Raw genomic sequence first — 21,825 nt, forward strand, 5'->3', positions numbered from 1 at the left:
TCAACCATGGCCATAGAACACTTCTGTACAATGCCTTTTGGTCACATAGGTAACGGCTGACGGACGTTCCATGTCGTATACGTATGAGCTTGATTTTCCAACTTTACATTTTTCATAATGTTGGTTAGTGAGGTTGAATGAATTGACAGTCTTTGTGCTCACCCAAAGACTTACCATTTTCAGGTAAGAACGTTTTTTATATTCAAATCTACATTGTTCCTATGTGAATATTAATCTTTGAATTCCTGTGCTTAATTAGTAGGAATTAATTAATTCTGATTGTACAAGGTCTTTTCCTAGTGTGACTGGATTTTCAAATTCCACAGATCTATGGATTAGACCTTCTCCTCAACAGGTTAGGTATGGTTGGGTACTGACCAAGAAAGGCTTCGAGAACACCTTTGGATTTTCTTGGCTAAAGACAGATGAGGAAGTGGGATGAGGTTTGGTGACTTGCTTAGCCTAGCCTAGCTAGTTCAAACCTATCACTATCAAACAAGCTCTTCAATACCCCGGAGCATGGTCAGGTTTATGATTTCTACAGGAGGATGATTTAACCATTCTTCAAGAGTTTGGGTTTGGGTTGGGTTTGGTTAGGTACAACTCCTAACTTTGCCTAGCCTTATATCCCAAGTAAAAACCAGACTGGTTCTGTGCCTAAGTATCTTAGTTCTTCTTGTCTCTAGGAATTAAGGTCCAGCTTTAAGTTTGTATTACGCTGCTCAGGAACGGGGTCCCTCCCAGATCATTCGCTGGTGTGGAGGATGCCCTTCAGCCATAACTCGGGACAACTGGACCTTGGACACCTTCCCTCCATTCTGCCTGATCCGTCATGTGCTGAACAGAGTGATGGATTTCATGAATCTCAGGATGACCCTAGTAACTCCATTATGGCCCCAAGCAGAGTGGTTCCTGGACCTTCTATCTCTTCTCTCAGCAGTGGCAAGAGAGATTTCCCCCTTGGAACAACCTTCTCTACCAACTCGTGTGGAGAGATACCACCAATTGGTAGGGTCCTTATCGCTTCATGGCTGCAGGCTGTCCAGTATCTCTTATGAGCTAGAGATCTTTCTCACAGAGCAGTGACACAGATGTCTGGCTACCTCAGGAGATCTTCATCAGCTGTGTACTAGGACAAATGGGCTGTCTGCTGTGATTGGTGTTGTTGTTGTCTGTTGTGACTAGTGTTGTTGACAGGGCTTCTCTCCACTCGGAACTTCTGTTCAGCAGATAGTGAACTTTCTGATCTTTCTCAAAACAGAGAAACTTCTTTGTTTCTGCTGTCAAGGGCTACAGCGCTGCCTTAGGATTAGTTCTTTGTCTGAAAGACATGGAAATCACTTCAACTGGGAATTTTCTATGTTGTTCAAGAGCTTTGAGAAGTTTTGTTCACCTAGGGAACTCAAACCACCTACGTGGGACCTTACTCTGATGCTGAGTAGTCTCACTCAAGCTCCATTTGTTGGGGAACTGAATTTGAAAAGAGTTTTCCTTCTGCCTTGGCTTCCTCGAAAAGCGGATATCTCCATGGTCTAGATTACGACATAAAACACACCAGGGGTCGGGGGTCAGCAGCTTTTGAATTTGTCCCAGAATTTGTGGCTAAGACTCAAAATGCCTCAGTTCAAAATGACACATTTGCCTCATTACCCATTCCTTCCCTTAAGGAGTTTGTTAACAATGACCCTCAAGAATTACTGCTTTACTCCCATCAGACCACTGCAATGTCATATGAAAAGGACTTGTTACCTAAGACTTGGGTGTCGCAGACTTTTTGTTAGCATGAGCCGAGACAAGAAAAGAGGTGTTCACTTCCTTCTACCTGAAGGATATTCCCCACAGGTCCTTGGACACTTTTCCTAGGGTCCAGTGGTGGCTGCTCAACAAGTTGTGTAGCTCATCCAATGCCCCTGGCAGGACAATTTGTATCTAGCCTAAGATGATAGTGTGGAAGAGAGTACTCCTCTCTCCAGTAAGGGGAGTGAGGAGTGGTGCCAAATCCATTTCATGTGGCTGAAACAGTTTGCAGCTTGATCAGATATAGTTCTTTGACTTCCATATGTATACACAATGAACCTGGACATGTTACATTGAATGTAACAGGGGACCAGGAGTTAGATAACCATATATCTAACATTTCAGAGGCTTGGGTCCTCTTCCTTAGAATCCTCATTTCTATGAAGAGTGATCTGCTCAGTTCAGGATTCTCACACCTCCCTCCAGGCGTGAGCCTATCCTATGTTAAGACCGAAGCTTTGTTCCGTGTATGAACAAGTTACATATTTTTTTATTATTTTCATTTTTTTGATGACTAACAAACCTGAGTCTTAATACTGACTGCCCACCTCTAGACACCCCTCTTATGTCTTATCCTGGGCTGGAAGAAAAACTAAGTACGTCACGAGGTTCAAGCATGGTATCTGACTCGCTTCCACCTCGGCTCCGTATCAGATGCCACAGATCCCTTGCATATACAATATTTTGTTGTTTTTAACTGGTTTCCAGCTGGTGCCAGAAGATTTATCTTAATGTTAAGACCTCAGGTTTGTTAGCATTGAAAAATAAAATTAATAAAAAATTTGTCATTTTTCATAAGCCCTTGGGTAAATGGATAGATAAAATTACAGTTGATGATGAACAAAGTACTGTCTCATTAAGTGATTACATCACAGAAAAGGCAACTATAAATGTTGAAGGTATCAGTTATGCTTATACTCAGACTTACACATTTGCAAAACAAGGTTTGTATTTTATACACAAATACAGTTCCTCAAAAACAAAGTACACACCTTTGATAACTCATGAAGTTGATTCAAGTCAGCTGCTTTTAACACTACTTTTGGCTGCCCAGAATCTAACCATGCTTGCAAGAGTTTGGGGTTGTTTTCTTGCATCTTTAAATACGCTGCAATAGTTCCATGGCAACACTGAGAAGCAATTTTTCCTGAAAAGAAAAAAATCTAAAACAAATGATGTCTCACCTTTGATACTAGCTGACCACCCCAGCGCTGCTTGGGATAACTGAATGACAACTGATACTCCCTCTTTCTCTCACTATTTCCATCATTCTCCTGCCTAACACCTCCTCTACTCTCTCTTCCTCTCCTTCTCGCTCCTTTCTCTCACTCTCTCCAACCATCTGTCTCTTTCCCCTCTTACTTCCCACTAATACCAACTTTCTCTCTCAATCTCTCTCTCTCTCTCTCTCTCTCACTTTTTCCAACATTCTCCTACCTAACACCCCCCTCTACTCACTCTCTCTTCCTCTCACTCCTTTCTCTTACTCTCTCCAACCATCACTCTCTCGCCCTCTTTCTTCTCACTAACACCAACTCTCTCTCTCTCTCTCTCTCTCTCTCTCTCTCTCTCTCTCTCTCTCTCTCTCTCTCTCTCTCCCAAACACCTATTCTTCTCTGTCCCTGTCTCTCTCTCTAACCCTCCCTGTTCTATTTCCTATTTCTTCTCCCTAACACTTCATCTGCTCTCACTTCCTTTCCCTCCCATTCTCTCTCTGTCAACCACCTTCTCAAACTCTACTGTCTTTGATGTCATTGATGTTTACCCTATAGTATTCTTTTCTAAACCATAAGTCATTTGTATACAGCAGGTAAGTTATGTAAAAGTTGTCCAAACATCTAGGAATAAATGAACTTTGGACAATTTAAATAATATACCTGTTGTTACCAAGGAACTCCTTTGAGAGGGAGAAACTGCAATATAAACTTGGCAGCATCCAGGTGGCCATTCATTTGAATGAAGTTTGTATAAATGAGAGTCTTCTTTCAAGATACTAGTGTTATTATTAATGCATTCATAAAAAAAAATTTCAAGACCACAGGCTTGTATACAAAGCCTTCACTGAATAGAATACCTGTGTAAGAAAAGGGTAGCAAAGTATATATTGCCTATAAAATGCAACAATTTTACATTATCTGTCCAAATGAATGAAGTAGGCTTGGGTATACCCCATATGAGATTAGCTACCTTAGACTTAATGACATATTAGGAAGAACTATAGCCTCTACTTCAGTCTTCCACTTTGAGATCACTTCCCTATGGGGTATACCCAAGCCTACTTCATTCATTTGGACAGATAATGTTAAATTGTTACATTCTATAGGCGATACTTACTTTGCTCCCTTTTTCTCACACAGGTATTCTAATCAGTGAAGGCTTTGTATACAAGGTTGTGGTCTTGAACTTTTTCCTTATGAATGTATTAATAATAACACTAATATCTTGAGAGAAGACTCTAATTTATACAAACTTCATTCAAATGAATGGCCATCTGGATGCTACTAAGTTTATATTGCAGTTTCTCATTCTCAAAGGAGTTCCTTGGTAACAGCAGGTAGTATATTATATGTCCAAAAATCATTTATTTAATTCCTAGATGTTTGACAATTGTTACATAACTTACCTGCTGTTAATAGGGTAAGACAAAAGGGTACGAAAAAAAAAAAATAATATGTAGTAACAAAAAAAAAAAGTTGGTAAAAGACAGCCCAGGTCATTTAGCTGCAGAAGCTATAGATTTACAGATTATGAAAGTTTGATTCAAACTTAGGGGCTAGGAGTACAAGGGGACTAATCTTATCACAGTACTATACTATAACAACTCATACAGCATCCATGCACAAAAATGATATTGTTAAACTACAATAAAGTTTTGTACATACTTACCTGGCAGATATATACTTAGCTATAGTCTCCGACGTTCCGACAGAATTTCAAATCTCGCGGCACACGCGACAGGTAGGTCAGGTGGTCTACCTTAACCCGCCGCTGGGTGGCGGGAGTATGAACCAATCTATCTCTCCAGCCAGATTTTTTCTCTTTCACCTGTCTCCTGAGGGGAGGCTGGGTGGGCCATTAGACGTATATATCTGCCAGGTAAGTATGTACAAAACTTTATTGTAGTTTAACAATATCATTTTTGTACATGAACTTCCCTGCCAGATATATATACTTAGCTGATTGGCACCCTTGGTGGAGGGTAAGAGACAGCTAAAGTAATAAGGAGAGATAAGAAACAACTGATGTTGTAGGATATAAATAACCTTGGTTCTTACCTGTTCAGGCAGAAGACTTCATTGATATTATCTCTGAGTCTGCGTTGCCTGGAGAGCTACAGCTAGGACGTGACTGATGCTGAAAGACTCTCGGATCTACCACTGGGATATGTGATCCCTTTGTGTGGTAGAATCCAAGTCGGATCCTGTTAAAGGGAGTTCGTCCCTATCTTAACAGGTCCTAACCACTACTACTGCAAGGAGCCACACTCATCAGACCACCTAACCAAACTACTAAAGATTAGTATTACGACCTAAAGAGATGCCTTCATGCATCCTCTTTAAGGCAACCAACAACAACAAATACAAGGGGGAAAAATTTATACTACTAAACAGGATGAGTTCCAGCTCCCTGCCCCAGCACTGAATCCGCAGATACGTACGGGCCCGCCAAGGCGGAAGCCATTTTTCGTAAGTGATTCTCACATCACGTAAGTAGTGGTTTCGCGAACACTGACTGACATCTCCAGAATGTTGTCTCCATCAGATTTCGCACGGACATATTCTTGTTGAAAGCAAGAGAAGTTGCTATGGCTCTTACTTCGTGTGCTTTCACTTTAAGAAGCCTAAGATGTTCTTCTCTGCAGGATCCGTGTGCTTCTTTGATGAGGCTTCTCAAGAAGAAGGACAATGCGTTCTTCGACAATGGACGAGTAGGCTCTTTTACTGAACACCACAGTACCTCTCGGTGGCTTTCAGTTGCTCTTTTCTTCTAAGGTAGTATTTCACCATTCTCACTGGGCAAAGAGTTCTCTCGGTTTCTTCTCCTACCAAAGAAGATAACCCACGAATCTCGAAGTTCTTGGGCCATGGACTTGATGGGTTCTCATTCTTTGCAAGAAAACCAGGAAGGAAAGAGCAAATGAGAGAGTCCTCCTTAAAACCCACATTACCATCAATCGCCTGAAGCTCACTCACTCTTCTGGCGGGAAGCTAGAGCCATCAAAAACAGAGTCTTCCTGTAAGGTCTCTGAATGAGGCTGAATTAGGGGGTTCAAACTAGAGGACCCAAGGAATTGAAGGACTACATCCAAATTCCAGCTAGGTGTCTTAGGATACTGCATTTTCGTTGTATTAAACGACCTAATAAGGTCCTGTAGGTCCTTATCTTCCGATAAGTTGAGGCCCCTGTGCCTGAAGACATTCGCCAACATACTACGATAGCCTTTAATCGTCGAAACGACTAAGCCACATTCTTGTCTTAAGAATAAAAAGAAGTCTGCGATTTGATTCACAGAGGTACTGGAAGAGGAAACGTTATTCCTCTTGCACCATCTTCTGAAGACATCCCACTTCGATTGGTACACTCGTAATGTGGAAGACCTTCTCGCTCTAGCGATTGCCTTAGCAGCTGCTGACGAAAAGCCTTTCGCTCTGACCAGTTTCTGGACAGTCTGAAGCCAGTCAGACTGAGAGGAGGCGGGGAGGTTTTTGTGGTACCTGTCGAAGTGGGGCTGTCTGAGTAGATCGCTCCTTAGAGGAAGCGATCTTGGAAAATCCACTAGCCATTCCAGCACCTCTGTGAACCAATCTTGTGCTGGCCAAAAGGGAGCTATCAAAGTCATCCTCGCGGAATCTGACTCTGCTGAACTTTTTTTAAAGTCAACCCCGAATCTTTGAATCTTGAAGGGGGGAAAACGCGTATACATCGAGTCCTTTCCAATCGAGTAGGAGGGCGTCTATCCCTATTGCTCCTGGATCCGAGATGGGAGAGCAATACAGATCCAGTCTTTTGTTCTTTGCAGTTGCAAACAGGTCTAAGAGAGGCCTGCCCCACAACTTCCAAAGGCTCTGGCAAACATCTTGGTGCAGAGTCCACCTCTGTGGAAGGACCTGATCTTTCCTGCTGAGGAGATCTGCCCTTACATTCCTTTCTCCTGTACGAATCTGGTGAGAAGTTTTATCCCCCTTTCTTCTGTCCACAGAAGAAGATCTCTTGCTGTTTCGTACAGAGAGAAGGAATGCGTCCCCCCCTGTTTCCTGATGTATGCCAGAGCCGTGGTGTTGTCCGAGTTTATTTGCACAACTGCTCCTGTCACATCTGACTCGAACTCCTTCAGAGCAAGCCACACGGCTATTAGTTCTTTCCTGTTGATGTGCCAGAAGACTGGTCCCCCATCCAGGGTTCCTGACACCTCCTTGGTTCCCAGAGTCGCCCCCCAACCTGTTTCCGACGCATCGGAGAACAACACCAGGCTGGGTTTCTGGGATTGAAGAGGCAGTCCCTGCGAGAAACTTGTCGGGATCCGCCCACCATGCTAACTCCTTCTTGATTTAAGAGTAATTGACAGGGAGAACTTCAAATCCTGAGAAGGACGACTCCAATTCCGATGAAGAAAGGAATTGGACTACGAGCGGTCTCAGGTGCAACCTTCCTAGGGAAACAAATTGCTCCAGTGAGGAGAGCGTCCCCAGCAGACTCATCCACTCCCTCACTGTGCATACTTCTTTCCCTAAGAAGGTTGTTACTTTTTCGAGTCCCCGGGCTATCCTCTCCTGTGACGGAAAAGCCCGAAAACTCAGAGAGTTCATCTGGATCCCCATATAAACGCACTCTTGAGCGGGGGAATCAGACTTGACTTCTGCAGATTGACCAGAAGTCCTAAGGAATAAGTCAAATCCAGGGTTTTCTTCAAGTCCTTCAGACAACGATCTCTGGAATTGGCCCTTATAAGCCAATCGTCGAGATAGAGCGAAATCCTCACCCCTTCCAGGTGAAGCCATTGTGCCACATTCCTCATGATGGCCGTAAAGACTTGGGGGGCCGTGGAGAGGCCAAAAACACGGGCCCCTGAATTGGAAGATTCTTCCCCCCATCATGAATCTTAGAAACTTCCTCGAGGAAGGATGGATTGGTACGTGGAAGTAAGCGTCCTGTAAGTCCAAGGACACCATCCAGTCCCTGGACGGAGTGCTGCTAACACCGAGGCAGTGGTCTCCATCGTGAACTTCTTCTTTTCGACGAAGAAGTTCAGGGCGCTTACATCCAACACCGGTCTCCATCCTCCTGAGGATTTTGGAACTAGGAACAGGCGGTTGTAAAAGCCTGCCGAAAGATGATCTGCCACTAGTTCGATCGCCTCCTTTTCCAGCATCTGGTCTACCGCTAGTCGGAGGGCTTGATTCATGATGGGGTCCCTGTATCTGGCCGTCAACTCCCTCGGGGTATTCGTCAAGGGAGGCCTCGAAAAGAACGGGATTAGATAGCCCTTCCTCAAAATAGACAGGGTCCAGGCATCTGCGTCTTTCCGGGCCAGACTTCTGCAAACTGTAAAAGCCTGGCGCCTACAGTTGTCTGAAGGACTTGAGTCTTACTTGGGTGGAGGTTTTTGATTGACTTCGTAAAAGTCCTCCCTCTTCTGTTTGGTTTCCGACCTCTGAACGAAGAGGATCTAGAGGTAGATGCCCCTCGAAAGGTTCCTGAGAGGTCGGCTTAGCTTTCTTTGTCTTAGTCTGGAAGGTAGGGCGCGGCTTCCTTGCAGACTGTGCTAGAAGGTCCTGCGTAGCTTTGGCAGAGAGAGCCTTCGAAATGTCTTGAACCAGGTGTTTAGGAAACAGCTGTGTAGAGAGCGGGGTGGGGGGGGCAAAAAGCAAAGACGATCTCTGAGCAGTGAGACCGATTTTGTTAAAAATGAGCAAAACTACTGATCTTTTCTTCAAGACCCCTGCTCCAAAACAGTGAAGCTATTTCGCTGGCCCCATCTCTCACCGATTTATCCATACAGGATAAGACACAATTCAAATCCTCCGGAGAAAACGTGTCCGGTCCTTGAGTTTTCTTGGCTAGGACTCCGAGGGACCAATCGAGAAAGTTGAAAACTTCCAAGACTCTAAAATGCCTTTTAGAATGTGATCCATTTCATTTCATTGCCCACGTTGTTCTGGCCGAATTCAAAGCTGATCTTCTAGTGGCGTCTACTAGTGCCGAAAAATCTGCGTCAGCTGAAGACGGAAGGCCCAGTCCCAAGGGTTCTCCTGTCTCATACCAAAATCCTGTCCTTCCTGAAAGCTTCGACGGAGGGAAGGCAAACATTGTTTTCCCCGCTTCCTCTTTAGTACTCATCCATGAACCGAAACTCTTGAGCGCTTTCTTCATAGAAAAGAGTCGGCTTCATTCTCACACACGAAGATCCTTTCGTTGCTTTCGCTGTGGAGAACAACGAGTGTGGAGAAGGAGGAGCAGTAGGGCTCAAAGACTCTCCGAACTCCTGAAGGAAAGAAGTTCTGTGAGCTTCTTGTACGAAGAAACTGTTGCCGATGTATTAGTTTCTTCCTCAGAGGCTTCCTGGTCTTCTTGAGGAGGAGAACGGGGATGAGGATCCTTATGAGAATCCTTAGATGATTCCTAGCTGGGGTACAGTGCGATGAAGGAGACAAACGTCTTGAATGAGGAGAAGATTCCAAAGTAGAAAGGCGTACAGGTGAGAACGACGAGTTGTAAAAAGAAGGGCGCTTATCCGAAAATTCTTGTCTAAACTCGCATTCTCTAGAAAGACCACGTCTATCCCTAGGGAAACTACGAGAGGGAGAGCGCCTGCTAAGATCCTGGCGCCGATCGCGAGGAGAGCGGCTACTAGGCGCCGAGCGCCTATCTGTTACAGGGCGCTTAGAGGAATCCTGGCGCCTACCAAGCGGCGAAACGTTGCTAAAAATAGGGCGCCTTTCAGGAGCAGGGCGCTCGAGAGGCTCTTGATGCCTACGAAGCGGAGAGCGGCTGCTACGCTCCGAGCGCTTAAAACGGAACAGGGCGTTCGGCGAGATCTTGGTCCTTACCGAGGGGAGAACGTCTGTAAGGCTCCGAGCGCCTAACAGAAGCAGGGCGCTTGAGGCGTTCTTGACTTCTAGCAAGAGGAGGACCGATGAGGAGTAGGGAGTCTCGAGAACGAAGAGCGCCTACTAGGAGAACGAAGCAAACGAGGATCAAGGTGTCTTTCTCCAGGAGAACATCTACTAAAAGAATGACGCTTACCAGGAGCAGGGCCTCCTACTAGACTCTTGATGTATTCACAGGGGTGAGGAGCGAACTCCATGCGATGAGCGCCTACCAGTCACGTTATCCGACGCCCGACTACAGTAGTCGGAAGGAGAAGTGCGCCTACTTCCAGAAGGGCATTCCCTAGGTTCTCTGAGAAGACGAGGAGAAGAAAGAAGAGACGGCGAAGACGAACCAAGTCTTCTATGACCTGAGCGACTCTCTCTTCTTGCACGAACTCTGAAAGAAAGAAGGAGAAACAGAAGGGGACTGAGCGTCTCACCCGAGGCAGGAATCCGATTTGAGGAAATATCTTCATAGTCCAAGGAGCGCCTATCCGTCGAATGGCGTCTCGACACCTCCGAGCGGGAGTGGTGTTCCTCTCGTGAAATGTTACGATGAGTAGAAGAATCCTCAAAAGAAGGAGAACGCCGATTGCAAGGAGAGCGCTCTTCCGACGAAACGCGCCTCGATCTCTTGATCGGGAGAGACAAATCCTTCCTTCTACGCGATCTCGATGCCAAGGAGTCCGCCAAGGCTGTATCTGAGCTTGTAGGCCCGCTAGTACTCGAGAAGGAGAGTCCCCAGGATCTTCTTCCGAAGCAAGCTCAGCGCGAGGCGCGGGAGAAGGAGGGCGATCACCGGATCTCCTAGGCCTTCTTTGCTTGCAAGGAAGCTACATCAGAAAAAGTCTTCTGGGCTGGGACGCTAAACGTACTGAAGGGAGCCTCCGCAGCCCTCTTCAACGGGCGTGACGCCTCCTTAGAGCTCACCCACGCTTCGGCGAAGGAGAAGAGGATGACGAAAAACACTGGCGAAGAATATTCTTCTTCTTACGATCCAAGGCAGCCTGGGAGCGAACTTCAGGATCTGCCGAGGGGACGCCTGACCCGGTGGGGGCTCTCCCTAGCCCTCCTGCGGCTTTCGACCTTTCCTCCTCCACTGGAACTGGGAGTCTGGAAGAGGTCTAGGCCTGGAGGCACTAAGGAGCCGGTCAGACGCACCCTCCACATCACTGGGTTACACTGCACTTATCATCACTGACACTCTTACCTTGCTCAGTACGAAGATTCTTGTCTTCCTTAGAACACAAGGAAGCTTTTGAGGCCGCCGCCTCCGAAGACGAATCTACGGCTTCGGTGCGGGGAGCAGGGCTGAGACCTGGGAGGAAGGTTCTAAAACTACATTAATGTTAGTTTCATTCTCACTCATTCTCGACCTGCTCGAGCTCCTTGAAGAAGCTTTACGTACCCTATCCCTTTCAAGTTTCCTAATATAAGAAGAAAGAGCCTTATATTCATCTTCGTTCAAAGGCCTCACACTCTTGACACGGGTTACTAAACGAACATTCATTCCCCCTACATTTAACACAGAAAGTGTGAGGGTCCACCACAGCTTTCGGTAACCTCACCTTACATCCATCGGTCACACATACTCTAAACAAAACCGGAGTTTTGGAAACAGAATCAAATCAGACATTCTACAGGAAAATCCAGCGCAAAGTCAATAACGGTCCACAATAAGCGTATGCCAAGCCAACATAGAGCGAATACGTCACCAAAATGTTCAAATACAAATCTCCTAGGCAAGCGAGAAATGAAGAATCTATCGAAGAGAAGAAACGACAACAGTTGTTATCGCTTCAGCGACAGAAAAAAATCTGGCTGGAGAGATAGATTGGTTCATACTCCCGCCACCCAGCGGCGGGTAAGGTAGACCACCTGACCTACCTGTCGCGTGTGCCGCGAGATTTGAAATTCTGTCGGAACGTCGGAGACTATAGCTAAGTATATATCTGGCAGGGAAGTTCATGTACAAAATATACACAAGGTCATAAAGTCCGTCTTATACAATATCCAGAACCATACTGTATTTGTAATTATTCAGCTTCAATTTATAATAATGAAACTGCATTTTGAAAAGTACTAATTACAATATATTTCTTTCTAAAGGAGAATTATAACAAAATGAATTGTCAACGGTAACTCTTACAGAACCTACCTGTAATATATAGTATATTCCTATCCATTAATCCACTTCCCCACCATTAACATAGGAGAAATTTATGTCTCACCCTTTAAGGGGTTATTCCTTAAATTATTTATCTTCTTTATAATCAAATGGTTGCCAAAATCTTAAAACAAAATAAAAAATTATAACAGACTCATTAATAAACTAAAATTATCTTACCTCGACCCATTTTTAGATCACTTCGGACAACCAGAGCCAATTTGCTTGGGCCAACTGATATTAAAGATGACACTCTCCTGACAGTATTACTCAGCTTGCGACCAACATATATACCCGCTAGGAAGCAGGTTGCCATTAATGTAATGTTCATAATACTTGATGCATCAGCAGATTTCTTGTTAGAATCCATTGCTTTACAGGCCCTCTACAATATTTTGAGGGTTATGAATTGGAATAAAAATGTAATACACTCCAATGACTACTGTACTCTAAAGCTGAAGATTCAACTACCAAAGAGGTGATTTGTATAAAGTCTTTAAATAACGTAGTATGGAATGTAGATGGAAATCATACTACTGTATCAGTTTTCATCTTTCTTTCTTCTATTGTAATCTTGAATACAGGATTGGAAATCTTTAACCTCACTCTGACATTTGCGCCAATCTTTATGATCTGCCATACAAAACTGAAAGAAAATACAGCCGGTGACAGGGCTTTCATAGAGTATAGTTTTTTCCTTACAGATTAATAATGATTTATCCGGCGCTTGGCTATGTGCCAAAAATTTTATAATCTAATCTAATCTAATAATGATTTATATCTAAAAAAAAAATTGACAGGAAATAATTCAATTTCAATGACTAACAAAAAAGGACAATTATAACTGAATACTGTAAATATACCTACTAATCAACACAATAAAATCTAATAAAAATAAAAAAACTTACATATCTTTCCATAACATTCAAACTATTATCCAACATATTCCTTGAACTTTGTTTTATTGCAGCCAATCATAGAAGCCTAACATCAGATACTGTGACTTTAATCTGTCTTAATATCATTCGGTCTTACATATGCCTATGCATGGGGACACCAACTCTTCTATATAGTCCAGCCCTACGAGAGCTGATTAAATTAGCATGTTCTGCCTAAATATTATTATTAATAAATATAATAATAATTAATAATAATGGTGAATTGTTGCAGGGATGTTGGGTACCTAGCCTAGGGTATTAAATTGTCCCATGCCACACATATAAGAAGTCAAACAAATCGAAAACAACTATGTGTAGCTACAGAAATCAGTTTCAGCAAAATGTGGAGAACAACAGGGTTAACTGGGGACACTTATGACAGCCACTGGGTAAGTACAATTTACTTACTGCAATCACTTACACAAGCATAAGTTGCTGCTATCTTGTTCTACTTCTCAAGGGGGCATACTAGGCACTATATGTACCAAAAAAAAGGGATTTTGACGTAGGAAAAATCTATTTCTGGGCGAGGAAGCCGTGTCGCCTTAGAAATAGTGCTGAAGGAACCTATTTCACAGGAGCGGACACGGCTGAGGCCTGAAAGGTAATGCTTGAATGGGGGTCCTAAATTAGTTGAGCCCTGTTAACCTGTTGCCACGGGGAAAACTTGAGTATTAAGAGCAGGGGAAAAAAAAAAGTTACTCACCTGAATTGCATAATGTTTTTCCAGGCATCCAGTCTTGCTTATCATTTTCTCCACTGGATCTTCATCATCATCATCATCATCACCTCTGGGAACACGACTTCGATTATGAGGATCATTCATGATTTTATACCATACACAAATCTAGGCAAGATTACAGAGGAAAATCAGATATCTGAGCCTAAGCTACCTCTGAAATGATAAAGATTACATTAATTAACTGCAAACGATGAGTAGAATCCATTTCCATTTAGACTAACTGCAATAAACTTGAACACTAGGTTTCTTGTGGATTTTCTTAGCACCACCTCACAAGCACCCTATCCTAACACTTTTCATTTGCACAACCATCAAACCTAGTTTCCTCCATAACCTAGCCATAACAAATATTTAGCAAAGGAGAAAACTTAAATTTTTAACAATTAAAACTTATCAACATTTTGCTAGAAAGGGCAATTACTGAATACTAGTTAGGATGGGTAATTTAATTACAGTAGTATAAGGAACTACTGTAAACTAATGTGCACAAGTTGGTGCTATATGCATATCTTCATTAACTCGCCAATTTCATTACTTATTGGAAGGCAGACCCCTAAAATGTATGTAAGGTTGAGGTTATCACTTCAATAAAAGGATTTGTATTCCCAAAAGAATAGGCAAAACACTTATTTCTCACTGTAGTCTCCCTCTTAAATGTTTGATGTTTGGATAAGTATTATGGTATCTAAAATATGAAAGCTTTTTTTTACTTTTACGAAAAAATAACTCCTAAAGATACCTGCTAGTTAAGACTTTGAAAGAGAAAACTGAAAAACAAATAAAAAAATATTAGCCCTTAAACCGAAACATTTTTACCTTTGAAAAAATTATACCAACTCCAGTAAGAACATTTCTTATTAATTAACCACAAGTCAATGGCCTAAAGCTGAGTTATAAACTAAGCAAGGAAGAACCATTGCAATATGTACTATATTTTGGGGCAAATGCAGAATGAGGGATCAGGGTTACCATAGGCCTAATGGGCATTTCAGAGGGAATACAACCTTACCAGACTTACCTCTACCTAACAACCTAGGACACTGTCCTTGCCTGGCTACATGGGGGGAGGGGGGGGGGGGGGGGATAAGTTACTTGCAGGGTGTCATCTTAGGTTGTGATGAATTTTCATATTTCACCAATAGGTATGGGTTAATTCACAGTGCTCTACATTTGATTAGGGTGAGGACAAACCTGGCGAAAAAGAAAAAAAAACCCTCTAATGTTAATAGACCAAGAGCCTCCCCAGAATGTTAGGGTAGGCTGTGGAGGTTACAGTTAGTCCCACAGCTAGCCATAATGCCTATGTCCTTTACAACATTCTGTGATTGATGCTGGTTACTGACTTTCATGATTTCACATCTACCTAGTAGTTGGCGCATTTTGAGGCAATCTTTTTGGTGTATATAAGTAATTCACTCGTTTTGGTTTCCCCTCGAAGTAGATATTTTGCCTTGTCACAGCAGGCTACGTATTTGACTACTTAACCGGCATTTCCAGTACACATGCGCAGTCGATTACTGCCGAGGATGACGTAATCACGAATGTATCCAAAGTGTTTTGCACCATTTGAAGCCAGCGAGTGAGTGACATCGTCATTTTGACTCCATACTTGCTAGGGTAAATTTTTACAACAGTTCCAACTCCGTTTTTCTTAAATAATTATGTATTTTCTTATGTCTTTTGAATGATTATGATGTAATTCATGTAGGAAATGAGTTGTTTTTGAGTTATACTACTCCCCAGCTACATCCAACAAAAACAACTCATTTCCGACATGTATTACCATCATAATTGATCAAAACACATTAAAACACAAAAACACAATCATTTAAGAAAAACTGAGTTGGATCTAGTTACAAAAGACAATTCCGGACCTAGTGGATCAGCGGAACTGACGCGGCTCACAACTGGAGGGTGACGCTACTTTAACTGTCATTTTTTAAACATCTGCTTTCAGTAAAGGGGTGGCGGAACAGAGCTTCGCATCTTATCCGCATTTTAAAAGATTCTTGGTAATCTCTTATATACTGGCAAGGGGCAATATTGCGCTGCATGTTCTAGCCACAAGGGTGACAGGAGGTTAGCAAATACCATGCCAATAGCCACTTCCTTTATCTTAATTAAATTTATACAGAAATACTTACTAAACTTTAAACATTCCACTGTTGCATGTAACACTCCATGTTACCTTGCGAATCAATGCATTGTGGTTCATATTCATAACAATTATGAAATAACTGAAAATAATAAACATTACAGGAGGAACACAGACTGGACATATGGGACCTAACTACCCACAATGCAATTTTAAAGAAAAACAAACTCGTATCAACCCACAATGCAATTTTAAGGAAAAACAAACTCCTATCAAAACCACAATGCAATTAAAAGGAAAAATAAACTCGCATCAGAGCACAGACTGTCAGTGTTAAAGTAAAAAAAAAAAAAAAAAAAAAACTTGGAAATATTTTGAGGATGGTGATTATATATATTTTTATATCTCAGATATGGTGCATTTCCCCAATAAATGTTCAGAGACAAAGTTTAATCATCTTTTATGCCAAATGCATCTATAATATTAAAATTAGGTAGATCTAGGTAGTAACTTTGCCTCGGATATTTCTTTAGAAATTACAGTTTCCTGTAGTATTTGAGTTGCTTATTAAAAATTTACCATTATTTTTTGGTGGTCAACTGTAATTAACCCCCAGGGCCTATTACTAAACATGACACAATACTTTTGATGCACCAATCCCCAGTGTCTTGTCATATTCGTGGAAATGTTCCTTGCAGTGCAGGGTTTGCATATTGCCTAGAATGACCCAAAATTATTATAGAAGAAGTTGGAACTGCTGTAAAATAACACCCTAGCCAATGTTTGAGGAAGATGGTTCTCTCAATAGCTAGGTGATGAATTTTCATCTTTTTCAGGATTATTAGATCCAATAAATCGATGGCTGATTCCTAGTTTGTACTGTGGTACCTATAGCTACTGGCTAGTACTAAAATAGCTCATCTGTAATGTGCTGTAGCCCCTTGCCTGGGCCTAGAATACCTGTGTATATATTCACTTCGCTCATGATCTAGAGTTCAAAGGTAAATTACAGGTTAGGTAATTAGCTACAGCTGGCCGAAAAAATATCAATTTAAATTCTTGTCGAGGTAAAACTGTAAAGAAAAACGTCAACTGCCATAGTCTAGCTCGAAGCAGAATAGACAATATACTAGATCTACCCCTACATGGTACCTAGGTATAGGATAAGGTAGCTAGGTACTATAGTAGGTAGGCTATCTGATTTCTTTTAGTACCTAGGTATTCCAATCCAGGACTTTTTGAGGAATCCTGTGTGACATTTGTTCAGTCATTGTCAGTTTGATAATTCCAGCAAAACTGCATAATATGATTTCTTGCCAGTTCACAGCTTTAGCTATAGGTAACACAATTTATAAAAGCCAGCAAAACAAAACAAGCTGCGTGTGCAACCCATTTAGCCTATATAGCTGCATGCAACTAAATATATAGGCTACCAAAGACCATAAATAGGTAGCTAGTCAACTGCACACCTACCTACCTACTAGGTACATACTAACTAGGCTTGGCTACCTAAAGCTCGGAATAAAATACCTAGGTATAGGTGTTAGTCCTATGTACCAGAAACGGAATTTCTACAGACGCAGTCCGCACGGACTGCAAGGAACGTAACCGCGGATACAACATCCACTAGGGATTGGTGGCCGTCCAATGTATTTCGCCGTGTTTAGTACTGGCCCCTAGGGAGTTATAATTACAGTCGTCCGAATAGCTAGCTACTATAGGTATTACTTTAAATTCTTGTTCAGTAAATAAAATAACGTAGGAAAACGTCAACTGCCGTAGTCTACTTTACTGCGGAATGACGGCTTAGAATTACCTGCTTGTCTACTAATATATTACCTAGTCTAACATAAGGCCCTTTAATGTATTACCACAACTGGAGCTGTTCCGGCTAACTTGAGCAATCTACTTTCACAGTTTCACATACAACCGGCATTACTAGTAGTAATAGTAGTAATAGTAGTGGTTGGGATATGCCTTTGAAACGGCTCCCTTGCTTCTTTTATTCCTCCTGTTTGTGTTTGCTTGAGCTTCTTCTCTCTGAAATACCACATTTCTTTTATAAAATCTTTCCGATTCTCCACTTCCTCCCTCATTAGTACTACCAATAAGATTATATTTGCTACTAATTCCTCTTTATTTTCTTGATATGGTTGCTGCATAAAGCTATATCTATTTCTAATTTCATTGTATGCTGGACAGTAAAGTAAGAAATGTTCTAAATTTTTTTCATTTTGTTCCTCACAGTATAAACATTTTGTATCTTCTCCTTTTATCCTATTTTTCTATCATTTAATCCTAGTATACCTAGTCTGGCCCTACTGATCAGCATTGTTTTTTTCAGTGTTTATCATACCAGATTTCTTCTCTTATGTTTTCTTTATATTTTCTGTAGATTCTTAATGTTGACTTTCATTCATTTCTTTCTGCCATATTTTTCTGTCCCAATGTTTATTATTTCTCTTAACTGTTTGTCTTTAACTGCTTCAATTTTACTTAAGTTTATATTTAGTTCTTTCATATACTCTTTTACTTGCATTATCCAGGGGTTTTTTTTGTTTTCATACTGATCCATTGTTATCTCATATAGGAGCCTATTTCCACCATTCTTCAGTGATGTTTCAGGTAGAAAAGTTTATTCTTCATATCTCTAGATTGGCAGGAAGAGGCCCCTATTTCAGATCTTAACGCACAACTTGCTGTGTAACTTGGCGCTTTCAATATTGCTCTGTATACTTTATTATCTATCTTCTGCAATTCATTTATTGTTTTCCTGTCAAGTTTCATGACTTCCATTGCATACATGAATGAAGGCATCGCTAGTCCTTTCCAGTACAATTTTCCTAGTTTTTTAACCCTGCTACAGCTTTTATTGATGACTGCATTAGCCATATTTGCCATCTGCTTTGCTTTAATTTGGGCCCTTTTATTTGTTCTCTGAAGCAGTCTTTCATGTTGTTGATTGTTACTCCTAGGTATTTAATATTCTTAACTATTTTTATTCCTTCTATGTGCTCCATATTCTCCACATCATCGATACTGTACCAGTCGTTATATATTAGTATGTTACTCTTGTCCTTGTTTATGTTTAGGCCACATTCACCCGCGATTTCCATAAGGGTTTTTATTGATTTTGTTATTTCTTCTAGTGTGTGCCCTAGTATTTTAACCCGTCGTCTGCATATAGTAGTGCCACTATCCTTATTACTTCATTTCTGAAACCTTCTGTTGTATTTTCTAATTTTTCTATTATCAGGTACGTTATTAATAGAAAGAATATGGTTGAGCCATTGCATCCCTGTCTTATTCCATTAGTTACATTTAGTTCTTTTTGTTCTATATTGTTAAGGCATAGGCTTGTTACATCATTTGATATATCTTTGCAACTGTATTTATTACTTCCGCATGTAGTCTGTATTTCATCATGACCTCAATGAGCTTTTTCCTATTAACTGAGTCAAATGCTTTTTGGAAGTCTATTGATACCTACAAATAATGGGTCCTTTCTTCTGTAAGTTTCTTGTATGCAGTATTGTAAGATATATAAATTATCGATTCCTCTCCTTTGTGCGGTAAAGCCTGATTGCAGTTCATTCATTTTCCTATATTTCTAATATGTTTTTCTATTTTGGTTCTCAGGATCCCCATGAAGATTTTATATGATGCATTTGTTAGAGCAATTGGCCTTAGATCTTTGACTGTGGGGTTTTGTTTTTTGGGCGTGAGTGTTGTTTTTGACTTAAACCAGCTTTTTTCTGCGTTTTCCTGCCCTTCAGTATTTCATTTAAACATTCTGCCAATTCTTTTTGGAGGTTGTTACTTTGTAAGAGTAATTTGAACAGTACTGGCTTCATTCCATCTGGTCCTGGTGCTTTTTTTGTCTTCATTTTCTCAAGTTGATTTTTTGACTCTTCTTCTTGTTTATGGATTTCTTCCATGGGTCTAATCTCTGTCTCTGTTTGGGTTCATACACTCCATGCATATGTTCTCTTAAAGATATATGGCATTTTTTCATCTGCTGTCCTAGAATCTTTTCACTATTGCTTCCATGTCATGTTTGTACTGTTCTTTCTTGCTTTCATTCCATATCATCTCCTATTTTGGTTTTCTTCTTTTTGGGTATATTGTTTCCCAGAATTTTACCAGCTCTTTCCCTAGGGTTTCGTCCTTCATCTCTTGCTTATTTTCATCGAATATTCTTATCCATTCTTTTTCTGATGTGGTCTTTCCTCTCAGCATGTCTATATATTCCCAGATTTTCCTGTGTCTGTTTTTATCATTCATTATCTCATTTCTAATCTTTTCTTCATATTCTTCATATGCTTTCTTTATTATTATCTGTACTTTTTGTTTTTGTTTAAGATATGCTTCTTCATAGTATCTTCTTTCTTCTATACTTGTGGCTTTCCTTTTTAATTTGTTATATACCCTTCTTTGGCTTATTTCTTTCTTTGTTTCTTTGGTGACCCATACTGGTTCTATTTCTTCTTGCTTTTCTGTCTTTAACCTTCTTTTGATTATCTTCTCTAAGTTATTTGTTTTTGCTTCACTCATTGTTTCTTCCAACTGGGTTAGATCTCCTTTTCTGTCTTGTTGGCTTACTTTATACTTTATATATTCAAGATATTTCCTGGTAGACTCTTCTGTAACTTTCAAATATTTGATTTCTTTTGTTTCATTTCTGAATGTTTTCCTTACTTTAGTGTTCATTTTGAATTGGACCTTTATGAGGTGATGGTCTGATAGATCATATTCATATTTTCCCTCGTCTATCTCCATACATTCATATTTTTTATACATATTTTGGTTGACTAGGGCAAAGTCTATGGCACTGTTCTGATCTCCTCTACTCCAGGTTATCTCCCCTTTGCAGCTGGGATCTCCATTTAATAGCGTTAAATCATATTTTTCCATCAAGTCCATAACATATTTTCCATTTTGGTCAAGTTCTTGTGTCCCTAGGAAACCTAAATGCCCATTGAAATCCCCAAGGACTATCATAGGCAGGTTTGTGGATTTTTCTATGGCTACATGTAAGGCGTTGATTTATTCGTTTATTTCTTTCTTTATCACTAGTTGACATGTAGACCAGAATTATGTTGAATGATTATTGTTGTTCTATAATTAACCTTTACTATAAGAATGTCTTTGTGTTCTGACTTTTCTTTTTCTATCTGGGATCTCTCCTTTGTTTCTGTACATTATTAGTATGCCTCCTCCTTTGGTGTCATCTTCATCTCTCATTGAGTCTACCACTCTGATGCTTGTGGGAATAGTAATTTTTGCTGTTTAAGGTGTGTTTTCTGTGATGCACATAATTGTGTTTTCTTTTGTTATCTCCACTACCACTGCTCGATTATTTTTGCTTTTGTCAGTCCTTGGGTGTTTATAAGCTTTATTTCAAGATTTCTTGATATATCTACTATTAGGTAAGAGATTTCAGATTTATTAGTAGTAGTAAGCGGGATGTGCCTTTGAAACGGCTCCCTTGCGTGTTTTATTCCCCCTTTGTGTTTGCTTGAGTATTTCTGTTTGTTTGTATGGCGTTTTTATATCAGGGAACTAGTAGTACTAGTGGTTGGGTTATGGGTTAAGGCATTGCTTTTAGTCGTATGAGATATTTTCCATTTATTAAGCTCTATAATTTTTTTTTTTTTCCACATCTGATTTTTTTTTGATTTCAGTGTGTTCTTTAAATAGGAATTTTCTATCACTTTCATTTTCTTTATATGGTTATTGAAGGTCAACAATATACTTTCTTCCTTGTAAGCAAAACAATACAATAGAAAATTAAATATATCCTTCCATATTTTCACAAAATGGACAAAAGGTGTTTCCATTCTGGTTTGTCTATAATTTTTAGCTGTAATGAGCTAGTTCTTGCTCTAAAGAGAATTATAGAAGCAAAAGTGTTGTCATAAAATTCTTCTTATATTTCACTTGTCCACTTCTTATATATTATATATATATATATATATATATATATATGATAATAT

At 40.7% G+C, this 21,825-nt stretch overlaps 1 protein-coding gene across 1 annotated transcript in view; it reads right to left on the minus strand.

Moving 5' to 3' along the window:
- LOC135209978 (peptidyl-tRNA hydrolase 2, mitochondrial-like) overlaps positions 1-17,780 on the minus strand; it is a 23,501-nt gene extending 5,721 nt beyond the window's left edge. The window contains exons 1-4 of the mRNA XM_064242701.1: positions 17,701-17,780; positions 13,699-13,887; positions 12,235-12,700; positions 2,790-2,944 (exon numbers count right to left, since the gene is read on the minus strand). Of these exons, the coding sequence (XP_064098771.1) occupies positions 2,790-2,944; positions 12,235-12,424 (345 nt within the window). The 5' untranslated portion in view covers positions 12,425-12,700; positions 13,699-13,887; positions 17,701-17,780. The remainder of the gene's footprint in view (positions 1-2,789; positions 2,945-12,234; positions 12,701-13,698; positions 13,888-17,700) is intronic.
- Between the last annotated feature and the right edge of the window lie 4,045 nt (positions 17,781-21,825).

The sequence above is a fragment of the Macrobrachium nipponense genome, chromosome 39, assembly GCF_015104395.2.
Source record: "Macrobrachium nipponense isolate FS-2020 chromosome 39, ASM1510439v2, whole genome shotgun sequence".
Taxonomy (NCBI): domain Eukaryota; kingdom Metazoa; phylum Arthropoda; class Malacostraca; order Decapoda; family Palaemonidae; genus Macrobrachium; species Macrobrachium nipponense.